This window comes from Pongo pygmaeus, chromosome 10, assembly GCF_028885625.2.
Source record: "Pongo pygmaeus isolate AG05252 chromosome 10, NHGRI_mPonPyg2-v2.0_pri, whole genome shotgun sequence".
Taxonomy (NCBI): Eukaryota; Metazoa; Chordata; class Mammalia; order Primates; family Hominidae; genus Pongo; species Pongo pygmaeus.
Window position 1 is genome coordinate 11,594,828 of NC_072383.2, and position 20,631 is coordinate 11,615,458.

Sequence of the window (20,631 nt, forward strand, 5' to 3'; positions counted from 1 at the left end):
TTAACACACTTATCTCTAAGAAAAGGTAATAAGAGATGTAATTATCATCTCTTTACATTATCAATTAGGAATCTTGTCATTGAATTTGGGAGAAAATCCTATTCCAAATGGCTTCAGGCGAGCTTAAGAAACACTGCAGGTTTATATGAGGCTATACACTGGGATCTGGCTCAAATTCTCTGTATCTGATTGGAGATACAGCAAGATAGATTAGCATGGTAACAGAACATTCTCCCCTGAGAAAAACTCTTCTGCCTCAATGTTATTGCCTGGCTATCTTTGTGCTGGGCTTTTCCTGAGAACTCCAATAACAATTTTGCTACTCAGTCTTTCCTCCTACAATCCCTAAAACTGTGAATCTTCCTCAGATTAGCTCTCTCCTCATGAAGCAACACAGATATTCCAAGCTTCAGATAGCCTTTCACCATTTGATTACCTTGTCTTAATTTTCTTATGTATTATTGCTAACTGTAGTCATCCTACAATACATAGAACACTAAGACTTAATCCTCCTATCTGGCTAGTACCCTTTAACAAATCTCTCCCTATTCCTCCCTTCCCCCTTCCCTTCCCAGCCTCTAGGATTCTTGGTTCTACTTTTTACTTCTATGGGATCAACTTTTTTTAGCTTCCACATGTGAGTGAGAACATGCAGCGTTTAATTTTTTATGTTCCTGGCTTATTTCACTTAACATAATACCCTCCAGTTCCATCTATGTTGCCATAAATGATAAGATTTCATTATTTTATGGCTGTATAATATTCCACTGTGTATGTATACCACAGTTTATCCATTCATCCATTGATGAACACTTAGGTTGATTTTCTTTCTTAGCTATTGTGAATAGTGCTGCAATAAACATGAGAGTGCAGATGTCTCTTTAATCTAATAATTACCTTTGCTTTGGATAAATTCCTAGTAGTGTGTTCTCTTTATCTTGAGCCTCTTTTTTCACATCCTCACCCAATTCTGATAATCCTGGTATTTGAGCTCATTATGTAAACTCCTACTTGCGTTTCACCTTATGGTTCAGATGTCACAATTAGCTCCACATTTTTAGCTATAATGTGGACTGCTCTTATTGATCACAATCCTAATTTTTCTTCTGTCCAGGGTGTTCCAACATGAAAAAAAAAAAACAGAGACAAAAGTTAACTCTTGTCCAAGATCTGTGCTTAACTGTAAGTTTTAAAGAATACTTAGAAAGCAAGTGTTCCCTGGCACAGATAAAAATATCCTGGATTCAGGGGTAGAAAAAAAGATCTAAGAGGAATTCAACAGAGATAGATGCTTTATAGGCCTCTGAGACGGGCCCTCTACAACCTGTCTCCCACCCCCAAAACCTGCAGCAGATTTGAAGCACACAGGAGGTAGTAACAGACCCTCAAATAAATTTGGAAAAAGGAAAGTAAAAGACAATTGTGTCTGGCCTGGTGAAGCCTGAGGAGGCAGCAAGCCTGGTTAAAGAAAACTTTCTGTCTAGCAGGAGTCTACACAATAGATTAGAAATGACAGGATATGCTCAGTACTTTTGTTGTGGTAATGTTATCACAGGTGGATCCCTAGGGCCAAACTCATCAAGATATATATATATATATTATATATATTATATATTATATATATTATATTATATATATTATATATTATATATATATGATATATAATATATGATATATATTATATATCATATATATATAATATATAATATATATAATATAATATATTTAATATATAATATATATAATATATATATTATATATATATAAAATGTGTCCAATTTTTATACACCAATGATACCTCAATAAAGCTTTCAAAAGAATAAAAGAAAGAACTAACTGCATAAAGATGCTTAGACAAATGGTCACTGTCTACCCTAGCGTGGTACAGTCAAGGGCAAAATACTTTCTCAGGTTACCAGAATAGGTATGAATATGGTCTGATGGCTGAGCCAGAGAGACAGGTAGTCCTTTGGACAAAGGGACACAGTAGTGGATGTCAGAGGAATCTAAGAACTAGAGCCAAGTAGAAGCTCAAAAGCTTCAGCCAGTGCCAGTGTCAGAGCAACCAGTGGAGACCTGCATGGATAAAGGTGCAGCAGCAGATGACTAACAACCAGGCCCACCCCAGCCCCACTAATGTCTTGATAGAATTGTGTGCTACCTCACGAAGAAGGCTGGATGGATGTAGGAGTGGGAGGACTCTGAAATTACTGGGTTTACCTTGAGTTGACTAGACTTTAACATAATACAGCAAGAAAAATTGACTAAGATCAGATAAGGAAAAGTAAAGAAAGTGATATTTTTCCACACACTTGGACTCATGGTCTTTGGATTTCATATCCACTGAATAATCAAACAAATAATGGCAACAGGTAAGGTAGAGGTGGACAGGGGGCTGAGGAACTACAGAACAGTGAGATCTAGGAGGTATTGCAGGGCAGGCAGAAGACTGGACACTTAGACCGGAAGGACAGATTTTAAACAATAAAATTGATGGAAAGATTTTCATATTGGATGAATGGAATATGCAAAGTATTGAAGTTGAGATAAAGCACAGAGCCCTTGAAGAATAGAAAGATTTTTTTAATGTGGGTGGAACATGGAGTGAGATGACGGAGTGGTGAGAGATAGATTCAAGTATTAAACCAGAGTTTTGAATTCCAAAGCCTTTACAACTAACTTCCAGTTTCCAGGAAATACAGGTGATGGAGTGTAAAGTTAATTGACACACACACAAAGAAACACCAAGCAAATCTAGAATGTGTGATAGTTCTGAGGGCATGTCACCCATTTACATCAGTAAGTTCATTGCATGGGAAGAAAGGAGGGAGAATGTCCTTTGCCGAATATAAAACATAACAACCAAGTGTAGAGAAGGTTTCAGGTTTGAGGGAGACTAAAGTTGATATAATTTCAATTGTTCTCTTTAAGAAAAATAATACAAAATTAGGAACACAAATTTGCTAAGCCCCTTGCAGGGCCATGGAAAGGGCCTTTGCAAATGAAAGAATCCAAAAGGTAAGCTTCAATTGCTGTGTAGAAAATTCAGAACTGATCAAATGCAACATGTCAACCTTGTGTGGATCCTAATTTAAATAATTTGCATTCATTCTACAAAAGTGTAAAGACATTTCTGGGACGATCAGGAAAAAAGTATAAACTGAATTAAGCTGGAAAACAGAAATATTTAGTGGAAATTTAAGAGAAATCAAAAATCTTTCTGTATCTTATCATAAACTTGAGTTCTGTTCATGTCTGTATAATGGAAGGGACAAAGGATATTCCTGTCTATCCAGAGGGTTATTTTAGTAGTCCTAAAGCCTCTTCACTGGTAGGCTTGAAATTATAGAGGTTTGTTATAGGAAACTACATGTGCTAGAATATTAAAATAGAATGCAGTGTTCACTTAAAATTGTTTCCAGGGTTCAAAAAATAAGTTGAGTTTACTCATCAACCTTCTGAAAAACAACTGTATGATTATGAACTCATGGTCATGTTATATTTAATGCAGCTAGTAAAAAACGGTCTGCACAGATTCTTCTGCTAAAATTAGGAACACAGGTAACAGCAATCTGTGTTGTAAAGTAACTTGAATAAATTTTAAAAGAAAGAGATAAGCAAAGGAACCATTTACGGAAGCTCTTTAAAGCTATGTTAAAGAATTTCTCTTCAATCTAAGGATATTGGAATGCTATCAAAGAGTATGAAGCCAGTATATTAGGCCATTTTCCATTTCTACAAAGGAATACCTGAGACTGGGTAAAGATGTTTATTTGATTCACAGTTCTGCAGGCTATACAAGCATGGTACTAGCATCTGCTCAGCTTCTGGGGAGGCCTCTGGAAGCTTTTATTCATGGCAGAAGGCTAAGGGCGAACAGGTGTGTCACATGGCAAACGAGAGAGGAGGAGGTGCCAGGCTCTGTTTAACAATCAGATCTCATGTTAATAACTGAAGGAACTCATTCTTGCCTCGAGGACAGCATCAAGCCATTAATGAGGCATCCACCCTCATAACACAAACACCTCCCACCAGGCCCCACCTCCAACATTGGGGATCACATTTCAGAGTGAGATTTGCAGGGGACACACATCTAAACCATATCAGCTGGGAAGTAACATGATGAACACTGCACATTAGAAATAACACTCATGTTGTTATTTAGACATGGTGCATTGAACACATGTATTTACTTCTGCTATTTCCCAATTTTCCAACAAAATTATAATACAGAAATAAAAGAAATACCCAGGGACAAGGACAATGGAAGAGGAAATGTCAGCAAACAAGAAATTAAACAAAACTGTGGAATTGGAATGACTCGATGAATATATAGTGTGTAATCTGCATTAAAAATTCGGTCATTTTTCTTCAACTAAAACCTGTGCATTTCTTATTATATGATCCTAGAAATTTTAAAATTGTTCTAAAGAAGGTTGTTTTCTCATTCTCTCTCTTTCCATTGCACTTCCTACCTATGCTGATACTTAGAAAGTATTTAAGTGTATGGCTTTGTGAAAGTCACTCAATTATATTAAGATTTTGTTCCTTTATCTGAAAAGTGAACATGATGCAAGAACTCATCAAAAGGCTAAATTAGGGATTAAAAGAGCTAATGAACATAAAGCATATATCACCATTCTAGGCACACTGTAATAGTCAATAAATCTTGAGCTATAGAGCTATACATGTGTGAAAATTTAATATATAATTAAGATAGCATCAATCACTGAAGAAAACTTGGTTATTCAATGTTTGGGGACTATTACCTACCTAGTTATTTTTAAGAACTAATTTCAGGGCTCTGCCACATAGTAATCACAATAATTAATTTCAACTGGATGAAAGAGGAGAATGTGTTTTGTTTTGTTTTATTGAGACAAGAGTCTCACTCTGTCACCCAGGTTGGAATGCAGTGGCATGATCTCCCAAGTAGCTGGGATTACAGGCATGCACCACCACACCCAACTCATTTTTGTACTTTTAGTAGAGAAAGGGTTTCACCATGTTGGCCAGGCTGGTCTTGAACTCCTATCCTCAAGTTGATCCACCTGCCTCAGCCTCCCAAAGTGCTGGGGTTACAGGCGTGAGCCACCACACCTGGTGAATGTAATTTTTTTTAATGCCTGTATGCTTATAATGTTGAGGTGGAGATATAAAGTAGTGATGCTTATGATAGAGAGGTGAGAAGGCAAGGTAGAAGTGTGTATGGTAGGAAGATAGAAAAAGCATCCTGAAACAAGATACAAAACACATAGATATGAAAGAAGAAATTAAGATACTTAATTACATCAAAACTTCAAAGTTCTTATATTAGAATACACCATTAACAAAGTTAAGAGACGTGCAGAGGATGAGAAGAAAATATTTACAAAATATCATACACAGGATCAAATTCCACAATCAAATTTATTGTTTGGTTTAATTTCTTTAAAATAAAAAAGGCTACAAAATAGCTTATATAAAGGCAAACAAATTTTATTGCAGAAGTGGCATTTAGGCTGATAAAAGAGACTGTTGGCAATATCCCCAAAGATATCTGGATTCTTCATCTTTGCTCAGCTGTATGTTCGGGAATGAGCAAGGCCAGGCCATCCTAGGCTGAAGAGCTCATGATGATAACTGTGCTCATGCCTGGATGTGTGGCACTTTACTCCTTGGTCACACTGAAACTTATATACATCTGAGACAGATGATGTTCCTGGTCATATGGGTTGTATGTGCATTAATCCACATCAGCCTACACAGGTACACAGCCATCTCACCTGACTTAAGAACTGCTGAACCTGGAGGGGCAACTCAGCTTCCAGAAAGCCTGACCCTGCCTGACTCAGACTCATTGTCCACAAGTGTGGACACTGGGCATTCACCTCCACTGTCCTGGCAATGTTGCTGACCCCTCCATGAGGTGTTCTGATTGGCCCCCTCTCTGTCTTTTGAACAAGTCAATCTTCTTTGATTTACCCAACAATGTCTATGAACAGTCTTTCCACCAGACAGAGAAAGATTTGAACAGTCAGTTCACACTCGGAAAACGACACATATAGGGCCAATAACCATACAAAGGGAATTTTACTCCCACCAATAATTGGGAAAATATATGCTAAGATTGAATGCCTTTTTCATACATCACGTGTCAAAACTATAAAAGTAACAGCCATCAAGGAATGGAAAGGGTATAAGCAAACCAGTACCCACATATATTGCTCTTATCACTGTAAGTTAATACAGCTACTTTTAGGGAAGTATATTTTAATATTTTATGACTGCAGACAATTTGGCCTAAAATTCCACTTCTTGGCATATACTTGTCATTTAGGGACTTCTCTATAAAATACATCAAAGCGGTACTGGTATCCTTAGATATTGTTGGCAGCACAGTATAAAGACTTTTTATTCTCTGTATTTTCACCGAATTCTAGATGCTATGGATTGTCAAATATATGGCCATTTTATGTGCCACTAACAAAGAAAAGCACAGCCAATTAAGCTACCACACATTATCCATTGTAAGAGTCATCCTGCTTCAGTTACTATTCCTTAGAACAAACCACCCAAAAACTTAGTGACATAAAAGAACCATTTCATCATGCTCAACCAAGATTCTCAGCCGAGGCACTGAAGATTTGGCTTTTCTCTGTTCTGCATTGTTAGGGTCTCTGTTAGAAGGACTGGAATGCTGATGACAGTGCAACAACCAGAAGCTAGAATCACCACAAGACATCTTTACTCACCTATCCAGTGAAACCGATGCTGGCAATCAACTAGAACCTCTCCTGAGCTGTCAGCTAGAGGAGGTACACAGGGCCTCTCTATGGGGTCTGCGTGCAAAAGCTAGTTTGGGCTTCTTCATGGCATAGAGCAGGTTCCTAAGAGAGCAAGTTGGAATTGCATGGCATGTTTATCATCTAGACTCGAAAGTCAGAAAGCAGCACTCTGATATAATCCATTGGTCAAGGCAGTCACAAATTCCACTGAGGTTCAAGGAGGAGGAAATAGACCTCACCCCTTCGAGAGAGAATTTCAATTGTAAGAACAAAACGTTAGATGAGGGATACTCCTGTATCTTTGGAATGTACAATCTGCTAACATCTCAATTTCCAAGATGCAAAATATACACAAATGTGCATTCTGAAGTTAACAAAATACAGTAGTAGTGGATGTTACTACCAATGTTCCTAAGCTAGGGGACCAAGTCTATTTTGAAAGAAAAGCTACAATTCACCTTGAAAAAATGTGAGTCACTCATTTATCACATGAACAAAATTCCTCTTTTAAGGATATCTGCTTGCTTCCTTTTTGTAAACTTCCATAAAATATGAAGTAGGTATGTGTCACTATCTCATACCAGAAAGGTTGTGATTGTATTTCTCTATGTGCTCAGAGAAAGAGTAATTGAAAGTTCCAGAACACCCCTCTGACATTGCCACAACAATGGTGAGCTAAGGCTACAGACACTTGGCCGTAGGGCTGATGAGCACTGCTTCCTTCTACCACCCCAAGTACTGAGGAAGTTAATGTCGACTCTAAGACCAGGACACAGAAGACACTCAGAAGATGGAAAGCCATGCAAGTGGAATTCAAATTTTTTTTTCTTTTTTTTTTTTTTTTTTTTTTTTTGAGATGGAGTCTTGCTCTGCCACCCAGGCTGGAGTGCAGTGGCACAATCTCAGCTCACTGCAAGCTCCGCCTACCAGGTTCACGCCATTCTCCTGCCTCAGCCTCCCAAGTAGCTGGGACTACAGGCGCCCTCCATCACGCCCAGCTAATTTTTTGTATTTTTAGTAGAGACGGGGTTTCACCGTGTTGGCCAGGATGGTCTCGATCTCCTGACCTCATGATCTGCCCGCCTCAGCCTCCCAAAGTGCTGGGATTACAAGCGTGAGCCACCGCACCCGGCCAAATTTATCCTTTCATAGACAACTCTCTGACCAGTCTCCCACTTGGATTTCTAAAATTTTAGATTCATTGTTATTAGAATAATCCAAGTTTCAGCCATTTAAAAGGGCATCCACAAATCTTGCCAAAGATGATACGTCTCCCTAGAAAAATGCATGTAAGCACACATTAAGGAAGCACATACATGATCTACATTGAGAATTTGTAATTGCAACAACAAAAAATTAATCTATATGAGATATCTTTATATGAAAAGGAGGGGAAACAGGACACTAGAAACCTACGTAAATGTGTTATGATTCAAAAACAAACGTATTGGGCTGGGCACAGTGGCTCACACCTGTAATCCCTGTACTTTGGGAGGCCCAGGTGAGAGGAACACTTGAGCCCAGGAGTTCAAGACCAGCCTGGGAAACTGGGAAAAATCTCATCTCCACAAAAAATACAATAATTAGCTGGGCATGGTGGGTGCACACCTGTGGTCCCAGCTACTTGGGAGACTGAAGGGGGAGGATCACTTGAGCCAGGGAGGCAGAGGTTGCAGTGAGCCAATATCCTGCCACTGCACTCCAACCTGGATGACCGAGTGAAACCATGTCTTAAAAAAAAAAAAATTATTTACTCAAGAAAAAATTTTTTTCTCACCTCACCTCCTAAGATCTCATTAAAAGTTTTGCCTGAACAGTCCAATACAAGTGCCTGTGTCTGTTCTATGGACCTCATTCCCTCTCACCTTCTAAATAAACAAATAGCGAGCAAGCAGTGGAACACAGCAACTAGGAACTTGTGCTCTGGATACTGCCTGCCCTCTATAGCAGGTACTACCTTCACAACAACCTTGCCACGTGCCTTCGTCAGCTCATATGTAAAATTGAGATACTAGCAATCATACCTACCTAGGAAGATGATACTGCAGATTCAATGCATATAGCAAATGCTTAATAAACGCTTCCTATTATAAACAGTTAAGGCTATACTGAAGATTCAATGCATATAGCAAATGCTTAATAAACGCTTCCTATTATAAACAGTTAAGGCTAGGGAAAGTTGATAAAATACATAAAAGGTAAAATAATTGTGGAATATACATTTATGAAGAGTCAATATCCAATGAAATTATTAATATATAAATCACTATCATAATAGTGTAGCCTGAATTTTTGGGAATATCTATGCAATGTTTAATTTTCAGAGACAATTATGTTTAAATGCTAATTATATCATCAGAAAGCTTAGTTAATTCAATGCACACAGCAATTTTTCCAATTCACATGAACTTCTCTCAGGCCACAGCGACCTAAAGCAATTTAGTCACTCACAGTACTAGTTTATCTACTCTGTCAATGTTCATCTGTCCTGGTAAACCACTCTTTAGTGCTCCCAACAAACTAGTGCATGGTGAAGCTGAAGAAGATTCTGCTTCTGTCCCATGCAGAGAGCTTCCCACTCATTGATAAAGAAACATCTGATTGTGAAAGAGCTGAAGTATGAAATTTAGATCTTTTTGCAAGTGCAACAGGAAAACCTTGGAGGTGAAACACAAAAGTGATACGATCTAATTTCTATCCTTAAAAGATCACTCGACTATTGTGAGGAGATCTGATATGGGATGTAATGAGAATGTTACCAAGACAAGATGGAGGCTGTTAATGTCCCCCAGAAGAGAGAATCATGGCCTGAACCAGAGCCCTGTAGTAAATATTATGCAAGTGGTCAGGTTGCAATGCGTTATGAGGAGTGAAACCCACTGGATTTGCTAACAGACCAGGGCTAGCAGAGAGAAAGGCAAATGTGAATCCAATATTTGTGAATGACTGAATGAAATAGCTGTTGTTGACCGAGAAGAGATTGGGTAGTGTTCTGGGCTAAATGTGCTCCCCTTACTCATATGTTGAAGCCCCCAGTTCCTCAGAGCATGACTGCATTTGGAGACAGGGCCTAAAAAGAGATGATAAAGTTAAATGAGAGAGTTACAGTAGAACAAAATCCAGTCTGTTGGTGAACTTATTGACTGCTGTATACCTAATTGACTCTGTTATGGCCACACTGATCTTCCTCTTCCTCACCTTCTCATTCTTCTTCTCCATTTTTATTTTTGAAAGGTATGCTTAGATTTGCCCTCTATTTATTTTTAAATTTTATATGTATAAATATATGTGGTGCAATGGTAATTTTGTTATGTGCATAGATTGCATACTGAGTAATTCAGGGATTTAGGGTATCCATAACCAGAATAACATAGAGTGCATTTATTAATTAATGTCTCACTATTACCTCTCTCTCACCCCTCACCCTTCCAAGTCTACATTGACTGTCATTCCACTCTCTACATCTATGTAAATGCATTCCTTTTTTTTAACATCACACTTATGAGTGAGAACATGTTATATTTGATTTTCTGTGTCTGGCCTGTTTCACTTAACACATCATCTGTCATGCCCAGTTCCACTCATATTGCTGCAAAATGAGTGATTTTATTTTTTTCTTTGGAGAGTAGTATTGCCTTGTGTATATGTACCACAATTTCTTTATCCACAAACCTATTGATGGATAGTTAGGTTGATGTCATATCTTTACTATTGTGAACGTTGCTACCATAAACAGAAGTGCAGATATACTTTTCATATACTGATCTCCTTTCCTTTGGGTAGATATCTAGTAGTAAGATTGCTAGATTGAATGACAGTTCTAGTTTGAGTTTATTGAGAAATACTGTTTTTCATAGAGATTGTAATACTTTACATTTCATTCAGAGAGTATAAGAGTTCTTCTTACTCCACATCTTCACCCACATCTGTTATTTTTTGTTTTTTTAATCATAGCCATTCTGACTGGGGTAAGGTGGTATCTCATTGTGGTTTTGATTTTTATGTCTCTGATGATTAGTGATGATTAGTGATATAGAGCATTTTTCACATACTGTTGGTCATTTTTATGTCTTCTTTGAAAAGATGTCTATTTCTGTCCTTTGTCTAATTCATAATAGAATATCTTCTTGTTGCTGTTGAGTTGTTTGAGTTTCTTGTATATTCTGGATATTATTCCCTGTTGATACATAGTTTGCAGATATTTTCTCTAATTTTGTAGATGGTCTGTTGACTCTGTTGATGATTTTGTTTTCTGTGCCAAAGCTTCTTAGTTTCAGTCCCATTTATCTATTTTTGTTGTAGTTTTCTGTGCTTTTGAGGTTAGCCAACTGAATTGGACCAAATAAGACATCTAGGTAGACAGGTTCACCCACACTGCCCAACTTCACTCCCTACTAGTGCTGTGCTCAGTGGAGGTATTATTGGGAGCTGCTAAGGACTTTCTAGTAGTCTAAAATTAGAAGTGAGGCATGGGGGAACACAAGATGCCTGATATGCTCTGTAGGAGCTTAACCGGATCAGTCCTGTTCCCCAGCCCAGCTTCTGGTCTGCTGCTCCAGCAGACTGCCCTGTGCCTCCCGCTCCTCCAACCTCTCAGCTTTTAGGGTCAGGATTGGTGCAGGGAAACACATGCTTTATAACGTGTGATTATTCAGAGATAGGGTATGTTAGACACCATTTGTATTCTTGCACTGAGTCCTGCAAATGTTAAATTTGGGCATTTGGACATTAATTGGGCCATTTCAAAATGGTGATTATCCTTTAGTTCTGGGAAATGTATTTTATTGTTTCATTGCTAATGTCTTTCTCAACATATTCTCAGATTTCTTGGTTTGAAATTCATGATGGTTGATATTTAAAAAAAAATTTGCACCTATGGAACATCTCTTTGCCTTTTTTCCTACTTTACATGAGAGTTTCTTAACTTTATATTTTATTGAATTTGTCAACTATCTTTACAATTCCACATATTTCATTTGTTTTCTGGTCAATTTTTTAATTTAATTGCGTCCTATTCTATATGAGCATGGTGTCTACTTTTATCTCTCAGGATATATTAATTATCATCTTTTAAAGGTTTCCATTGCTTCTTGTCTCTGTTTTCTCTGCATTCCCTTTTTTTCTGTTTCTCTGACTCTCATTTGATGGAGATAGTTTTTAATTGTCTAGTGATCCTTTGATTCTGTTCATAATTAAGAGTAGACTCTGAGAAAATCAGAAAGCTATATGCAAATTGCAAAAGTTTTGAGGAATCACGTGCTTCACAGCTGGGGGATTGGATGCCCAGGAAGGTACTTTGTGAAGACCTCCAGGTGCTTCCTCTGATGCTAGGCTGACTCTTCTGAATTATCCACCTGTCTCCTGACTTTCAAGCATCATGCTCACTGCTGGCACCTTGGAGCTGGTCTGAGTAAGACTTAGGGTCTCAGTTTATTAGAGAAAGCTGGACTTTGCAAGTAACTATCCAACTGTTAAGCAGCAGAATTAGAATGAGAATTCACAGTGTCTTATTACCAAGACCACACAACACTCCAAGGAAGTAACTACTCAAATGCACAAATGCAGAACAACCTCAAATTCAACTTGTACCATTTTTGTTTTGTCACTTAAGCTATTCCATATACATACTATAAGGTATAAGTACATGTAATATTATCTAATGTTACAGAAACTCATACATACCCTTTACAAAAGTCTAGAATAAACAACATTACCATATCACGGAAAACTGCCTCCACGCACCCCTGAAACAATGTTGAGAGGAGTAACATTACCTGTCCTGTCTGTAAGAGGAAGACATGGGTCTGTGAGTGAAGACCATGTCCTAATGAAATAAAATTAATGTCACATTCTAATAAAATTGACATAGGGATAAAAATTACTCCTACTGAATAAGATGGTTCAGAAGATTAAATGGCATTAGTAATGCATAATAGTTTTTTTATTATAATTAGTCATGGCTACAATAGGCTCATAGAATACGAAAACCACTAAACAATTTGTGAAATATATTTTTATGAAGACAACACATAGTATTAAAATATATGGTCCAGTATCATAAGAGTGTAGCCACAATTGTTAGATAAATCTATGCAAAATTAATCCTCACAGAGAATTATTTTTAATTGCTAATTATATCAGGAGAACACTTAGTTGATTCAATGGACAAAATGATTCTCCCAATTCACATGAACTCCTCTCACACCACAGGGACTCAATGCCATTCACATGATCTCAGCAGGAGTTAATCCATGTGGTCAAATTTCATTTTTCCTGGTTATCCACCTTTTAGTGTTCCAGACAAGCTAGTGCACGGTGAAGTTGAAGAAGGTTCTTCTTTATGTCCCATTTAAAGAACCTCCCACTATTCAGGTAAGGGAGAGCCATGTGGGTATGAAATAGCTCAGGTATGTTAGATCTTCTTACAAGTAAAAAAAAAAAAAAAAAAAAAAAAAAAAAAACCTTAGAAGATTTGAAGCACACAATTGATATGATCTCATTTCCATTTGTAAAAGATCACTCTGACTACTGTGGAGAGAATTGGTATGAGATGTAACAAGAACATTACAAAGACCAGATAGAGGCTGTTGACATCCTCCAGGAGAGAGAATCACGGCACATTCTAGAGCCTTGTACCAGAGAATATGCAAGTGGTCATACTGCAATGTATTTTGAGGTGGAATCCACTGAATTTTCTAATGGACCTGGCCTAGGGAAGAAAAAGGCAAATGTGACTCCCATATATTTGAATAACTGAAGGAAACATCAGTCATTGACTGAAAAGGGATTGGGTGGTGTTATGGGCTAAATTCTGTTCCCTATATTCGTATGTTGAAAGGCCAACCCTTTATTCCTTTGAATATGATTGCACTTAGAGAAAGAGCCTAAAAAGAGGTGATCAAGTTAAAATGAGGTGTTACAGTGGGACAAAATCCGATCAGAATGGAGTTCTTATAAGAATTGGAAATATTCACAGACAGAGAGACATGAGAAGTGCATATGCACAGAGGCAGCCCCATGTAAGAACACAGCAAGAAGGCAGATATCTAGATACTAAGCAGACAGGCCCCAGAAGAACTGAACCTGCTGACACCTTCATCATGAACTTGTGCATCCAGAACTGTGAAAAAATAATTTCTGTTGTTTAAGACACTCAGTTCATGACATTTTGTTTGGGCAGCTATAACAAAGAAATTCAGGAAATAGCAGGTTTTAGGAAGTTGGAATTAAGATGCCTACCTGGTGCATGGTAAATTTACAACCATTTTAGATGGAAGGTGGATGGCTGAGGTCTTTGACGCATGTACAGGTGCCTAAGCTCCTGCTACAGTCTTGCTCGTTGCTTTGACTCTATCCTAAGTCACTGACAGTGTCTCTTTCAGCTCTTTGATCACCTCTGTTTTGGTTGTGTCTGGCGGGTTCATACCTGATATTTATTCTTCCTGATACACTAATCTCTTTCACTGATTGCTGACACTGGAGAAGGGCAGGAATAGGGCATGGGCTGAGTGATATTTGGAAGCATCACCTGTTCTCTTCCTGGACTTAGCAGACAAGCAGAATCCTGCATCCAACCAGGACTACAGCTTCCTCCACCATATGCACATCTGCCTGGCACTCCCTTCTGCTCCTTCTCTCTGACCTCCCTTTACTACCTGAAGGGCCACCATAAGCTACATAGGCAGGACTGTTTATGTTCAGTTTCTTTTTTGAAATAATGTTTGGTGAAACCAGAGATAATCATATAACATCAGGGCATCTGGTAGGCCTAAGGAGTTACTCTGTGCCTCCCTTAAAGCATGTGAAGCCTAGTTAAAACCGTTTGACTTTCCACATAGCTAGAGAATGTTTCATCTCTGGTATTATATTCCTCCTTCAACAAACATCTCTATTTATGCCAGGAGAAATAAGAAAACAATTTGCCTAATCAGTAGGAACACTCAAAGTTAACTATAACAAACCTTATTGTATTAGGAAGCCTCCCTGTAATGCAATGGGACTTTAAAATGTTCAAGGAAAATGTATGTTATATTAAAAAATAACATGAATGGATTCCAATTTTCTTTTGCACCAAAATAAACTCAGACTGACATGCTCTAACGTGTCTGAACAGGAGCTACTTGAGGCATCAAGAAAAATAAGAGCAGGTTCAAAAGATCCACTATAAGAGCAACATGAATTCATCTAAAATTAAAGAGAGTACAAACATCAAATTCATGGTGAAACTTGGTTAGAAGAAGGTGAAACCCACGATGCTTTCTAAAACACTGATGGGGATAATGGCCCCAAAAAATTGGCAGTTTACAAGTGGGTAACTCATTTCAAGAAGGAATGAGATGACGTAGAACCTACAGCCCACAGAGAGAGAGGATTCACATCAAATTGCATGGATAAAATTCATCTTGTTTATACTCTATTAGAAGACAACCAATGACTAACAGTACAAACAACAGCCAACACTACAAAATTCTCAATTGGTTTCCCTCATCTGATTCTAATTGAATAATTAACGTTGAGTAAAATTTTCCCTCAATGGATGCCAAAACTGTGGCAAAAAGATAAGCTACAGACAGGAGCAGAGCTTTCCATGAAATTTTAAATAAGGGTGATGAAGATCTGGAAGCATTTCTTCAAGGAATTGTAATGGGAGATGTAATCTGGCTCTACAAGTAAAATCCTGTAAACAAATACAGTAAAAGCAATAGCTACCAAGAGGTGGAAAAGTCCAGTCAAAGCAAAAGTGGATAAGGAAAGTGCAAAGGTCATGGCAAGAGTTTATTAGGAAGCTCAAGGCATTTTTCTTGTTGACTTTCTGGCGGGCAAAAGATTGGCAATAACAGCTTATTCTGAGAATATTTTGAGAAAGCCAAAGCTTTAGTGGAGAAATGCCTGGGAGAGCTTCAGCAGAGTTCTTCATCACAACAGTGCTCCTGCTCATTTCTCTCATCAAACAGGGCTGTTGTGTGAGAGTTCTGATGGGAAATCATTAGACATCCACATTACAATCTTCATTTGTTTCCTTTGGGTTCCTTTTTGTTTCATAATGTCATAATGTCTGTAAAGGGCATCCATTATTATTCAGTTAATAATGTAAAAAAGACACACCAATATCTGACATGCTGACAAAAATGTATGATGATTGGTCAATAAATATTCTCAATATTCTCCCCTTATGTTGCCCATTAATCATTAGGATTGGGAAATGGTTGAAACCTGAGTATCAGGTGTTAGAATTAAAACAAACTTCCCAAATAAGACTTTAATTTTGACTCTCTTCCACATATAACAGGAGATAGAAGGATTAAACATCCCCCAAAGCTGTTACAGGTCACTGGAGAGATTTAAATTTGGGTGTGTATTCAGCTGAGTCTTGAGCAGTGTCTGCACTGCTTGAATTTGAAAGTAAATGTGTCTCGCTTACGTGCATGAAGACACTTGGTCCATATCTCCTTTATTACTTCTTTTCCTCTACTCAGATCTCAATTCCATTAAGGATTCAGGCTGGGCCTGAGATCTCACTGACCCAAGGGGGACCAAAGGTCCTATACACTCATCCCAAAATGTTGCAAGACATCAAGTAGGGTAGGGACTAAAATTGCTTATAGCTGCTCAAATCACCACATTACTTGTTTCTATGAGAGTGGGAGAAGCCGTGCTGAGACACTTAAGATGAAGCCACAGTGGCATGTGAGGGAAAGGAAAGGAAGAGACCTCAAGCCTGTGGCCTCCCTAGACACTGGGAGATGCACGTTAAAGAAAGTAGAATCTGGGCAAAAAGTGAAGGAGAAAAGGTCTTTTTGGTTGTTCTAGTCATTCGTTTTTTTTTGTTTTGTTTTGTTTTCTTTTTAGAGACAGGGACCTGCTCTTTTGCTTAGAGTTCAGTGGTGCAAACCTGGCTCACAGCAGCCTCAATCTCCTGGGCTCAAGTAAACCTTCCATCTCACCATCCCGAGTCACTAGGACTACAGGTACACCTACTCAGACAGGATAAATTTGTAATTTTTTGTAAAGACAGGGGATCTTACTATGTTGCCCAGGCTGACCTGGAATTCCTGGCATCACGCAGTCCTCCCACTTCAGCCTCCAAAAGTAGTGGAATTACAGGCATGAGCCACCATGCCAGCCCTGTAGATATTCTTTTTACCTGAGCCTCATTGTCCTGCACTCTATCAATCCCCAATCAGAAGACAGCAGAGCCTCCTGACTACTGTGATAGCTTCTAATAAGCAGGTGTCAACCTCTGCTATTCCTGTGGAAAGAAAAGGAAAAAGAAATACCTGACTTCGATTGATGTGCTTTGAGCCAACAGCATACAAAAGAAAAAAGATTGGAAGACTTTGTAAATAGGACTCTTGGGACACATTTGATGCACACTTTGTAGATTTTACATTTAAATGTATGGTATGATATTAAATACTTATAACATTACCTCATTAGAGCCAGAGAGAAACATCCAGGCACAAGCTCCAAGCAGAAAAATGATAGTGGGACAAATCCTTCTGGCATTCGAACCACCAGGTGGATTACAATGTAGCATGACTGCTTCTGCCCTCCAATGTTCAAAGCTTGCTTTATTGTACTTTTTGTGTATTGCAAACAGAGCAAATGCATGTGTGCAAGACAAAATAGAAAATTACCCAGTGTACTTCAAAAAACAGAAATAATTGACTAATTATTAAGGAATGAAACAATCAAGAGATAACAAATTGGAAGCAACTTGGATATTGAAATGATGAGACTTTAAAGCAGCTGTTATAGCCATCCTTTAAGAGGTCAATGTGTACACTCTCAAAATAAAAGAAAAAACTTCTCAGCAGAGAAAAATGGAGTATATAAGATAATAAAATAGAAATTTTACAACTGTGATATATAATGTATAAAATTCTTAAAAATCATTATATGTGATCAACAGCAGAAAGAAAATGATGGAGGAAATAGTGTTCTTGAAGTTGGATTAATAGAAATTATATATTCTGAACACACAGGGTTAAATAATTGAAAAAAATTTACATTGTGTCACAAATATGAAAGGCTATAACAAATGATGTGATAATCATGCAATCTGAGTCTCAGAAAAAGAGAACAATGAGGATGGTATTGAAAGAGGACTCAAAGATAGAAAGGCTGAAAATCCCCCAAACTTGCAATGGGCATAAACCTGCAGATGCAAGAAACTGAGCAAATCCCAACCAAAATACATCCAAGGAAATCTATGCCAAGCAACGTTGTAGTCAAATTTCTGAGAATTAAAACAAAGAAAATGTTTAAAAGGCAGCTACAAATAAATAATACCATACTTATAGGAAAAACACAATGTGAATAACAGTGGCATTACTACCAGAAAGAAGAAAACAACAGAAGAATGTAGCTCAAATATTTGAAGTGCTGAAAGAAAAAAATTGCCAACGAGAGGTTTATGTCCAGTAAAACTATTCTGCAATAAGGAGACAGAAATCCGGTTATTCTCAGAAGAATGAAAAGAAAGAAACCTAAGAGAATTTGCTTCTAACCAACCAATTTTTTTAAAAAAATGGCTCAAAGGGGCCAGGCACGGTGGCTCACGCCTGTAATCCCAGCACTTTGGGAGGCCGAGGCAGGTGGATCACGAGGTCAGGAGATCGAGACCATCCTAGCTAACACGGTGAAACCCCGTCTCTACTAAAAATACAAAAAATTAGCTGGGCGTGGTGGGCGCCTGTAGTCCCAGCTACTGGGGAGGCTGAGGCAGAAGAATGGCATGAACCTGGGAGTCAGGGCTTGCAGTGAGCTGAGACTGCGCCACTGCACTCCAGCCTGGGCGACAGAGAGAGACTCCATCTCAAAAAAAAAAAAAAAAAAAAAGGCTTAAGGAAGTTCTCTAAACAGGAAGGAAAGTACAGAGGAGGAATTTTTGGAACAGCAAGAATTAAACAAAGAAAGAAAAGAAAAACAAAGAAAAAGAAATTGGGGAAAAAGTAAGTAAACACAAAACATCTTTCTTTTCTTTTCGAGTTTTCTGCATGAGTTTCAAATGGCTGAACTGGCTATTGCTAGTGTTGAAGAGGAAAGACGTCCAGGGAATGAGGCAAAAGATAAGATTCTTCTCTGGAGTCCCCAGAAAGAAACTAAACCTTAAGACCCAATTCAGAATCCTGAGCTACAAAACTGAAAGACAATAATGTCATGTTGAAGCAAAAATTATAAAACTTACTGAGGTGGTAAATGCATGTAGAGATATATTTAAGATGATTATATTACAAACAGGGATGGGTAAATAACGGGAATGTGAAGTTTTTGTATTTCACCTCCTTAGGGTAAAATGCCCACCCCACTAGACTGTGACAAGCTGTGTATATATAATGTAATACCCACAGCAACCATTAAAAATGCTGTATAGAAAAAGACACTCAAAAACTTTGCAGATCAACTAAAACGGAATCGAAAAAACTTTTCAAGGAACCATACAAGATAGGGAGAAAGAAAACAAACAAAACAAGTATAAATATAAAATAAACAAAAATTGCTATAAATTATTAACAACTATGTGAAATGAAAATGGTAATTGAAAGTAAATTTCTGCCATTTCAGTTTGTGACTTACACTATTGTATAGATATATACTTAAAGTACAAATATTGACATTACAACTAATTTTACATAAACTCATTCATATCCACATGCAAATATCTGGAAGAAGCCTGGGTAACTCTCCTTACCCGCCCTGAACCAAACCAGTTCCAAGGGAGTAAGATATCTGTCCTGTGTGTGCTATGACGATTAACGGTCTCCCAGAGATGCACCCTTCCTAATTCCCATAACCAGTGTATATGTCAACTTACATGACAAAAGGGTATTAAGTTTGCTAATCAATTGACCTGAATATAGAGAGACTTTACTGAATATCTAAGTACATGCAGTGTAATCACAACATCCCTAAATGTTAAGGAGGGGAGGCAGAAGAGTCGGTGCTAGGGTGATGTGATGTGATGTGATGTGATGTGATGTGATGTGATGTGATGTGATGTGATGTGACGTGATGTGATGGGAGGCTCATCTGGCTATTGCTGGCATTGAAGATGGAAGAGGGCCAGGGAATGTGGGCCAGAAAATGGGTTCTGCCCTGGAGACTCCAGCATGAAACTCAGCCTTTCCACATGGATTTAAGCCCGTGAGACCAATTTGTGACTTCTGAGCTACAAAGCTGCTCACTTTGTGGTAATGTGTTACTTACTACAGCAATAGGAAAACTAGGATACTTTTCAAACATTCATTTCATGCTTTTTTGTGGCCGCTGTAATGTGTGTCAGTTCATAAAATTAGAGAGGATAAAATTATCATGGCTATTAACACAAGACAATTAAGCAAATCTTTCCTCATAAAATAAAAACCACTCTCAAAATTTCATTCCAATGAATAATTATTGTGCCCATATTCAATGGAGAACACCTAATAATTGTCCCTCCCTCATCCTTGAATAATCCACTCCCCTCAGCCAGGATCTATGCCTCCTTTGTGCATATCCTGTGCTTCTCTAGATTTCTACAATTATTCCATCTTCTGTCATTTAGTGGTGGCCTTGTCCTACAGCTCAGAATCTTCTTAGAAAATGGGGGATAGCAGGAGGACACTCAGGGCTAATAAAAAAGTTGCTTCATTTTCTAAGTTAACAACAACAACAGGGAGAAAAGAGATTGTCTTTAACCTCCATGTTAGATTTTACTAATTGCAACTGGAAACTTTTAGGTTTGGAATGCTTTTATGGGACATTAATATAACCCCATTGAAAATAGTATGAAATCTCTAGTAAGATAATCAGGGAGAATGAGATGAAAATCACAAACCAGTCCTGGAATGGGCTCTGTTTCCTGTGGAAGTGCTGGGTTTGT

General features: G+C 38.0%; 1 protein-coding gene across 9 annotated transcripts in view; it reads left to right on the top strand.

The window, feature by feature from the left end:
- SMIM10L1 (small integral membrane protein 10 like 1) overlaps window positions 1-20,631 on the top strand; it is a 278,859-nt gene that overhangs the window by 71,507 nt on the left and 186,721 nt on the right. The window contains exon 3 of one of the 9 annotated variants that reach the window (XM_054445349.2): window positions 6,655-7,545. The exons of the other annotated variants lie outside the window; for them this stretch is intronic. Within the exon in view, the coding sequence (XP_054301324.1) occupies window positions 6,655-6,745 (91 nt within the window). The 3' untranslated portion in view covers window positions 6,746-7,545. Of the gene's footprint in view, window positions 1-6,654; window positions 7,546-20,631 lie in introns of those variants that run through there. 9 annotated transcript variants of the gene reach the window in all.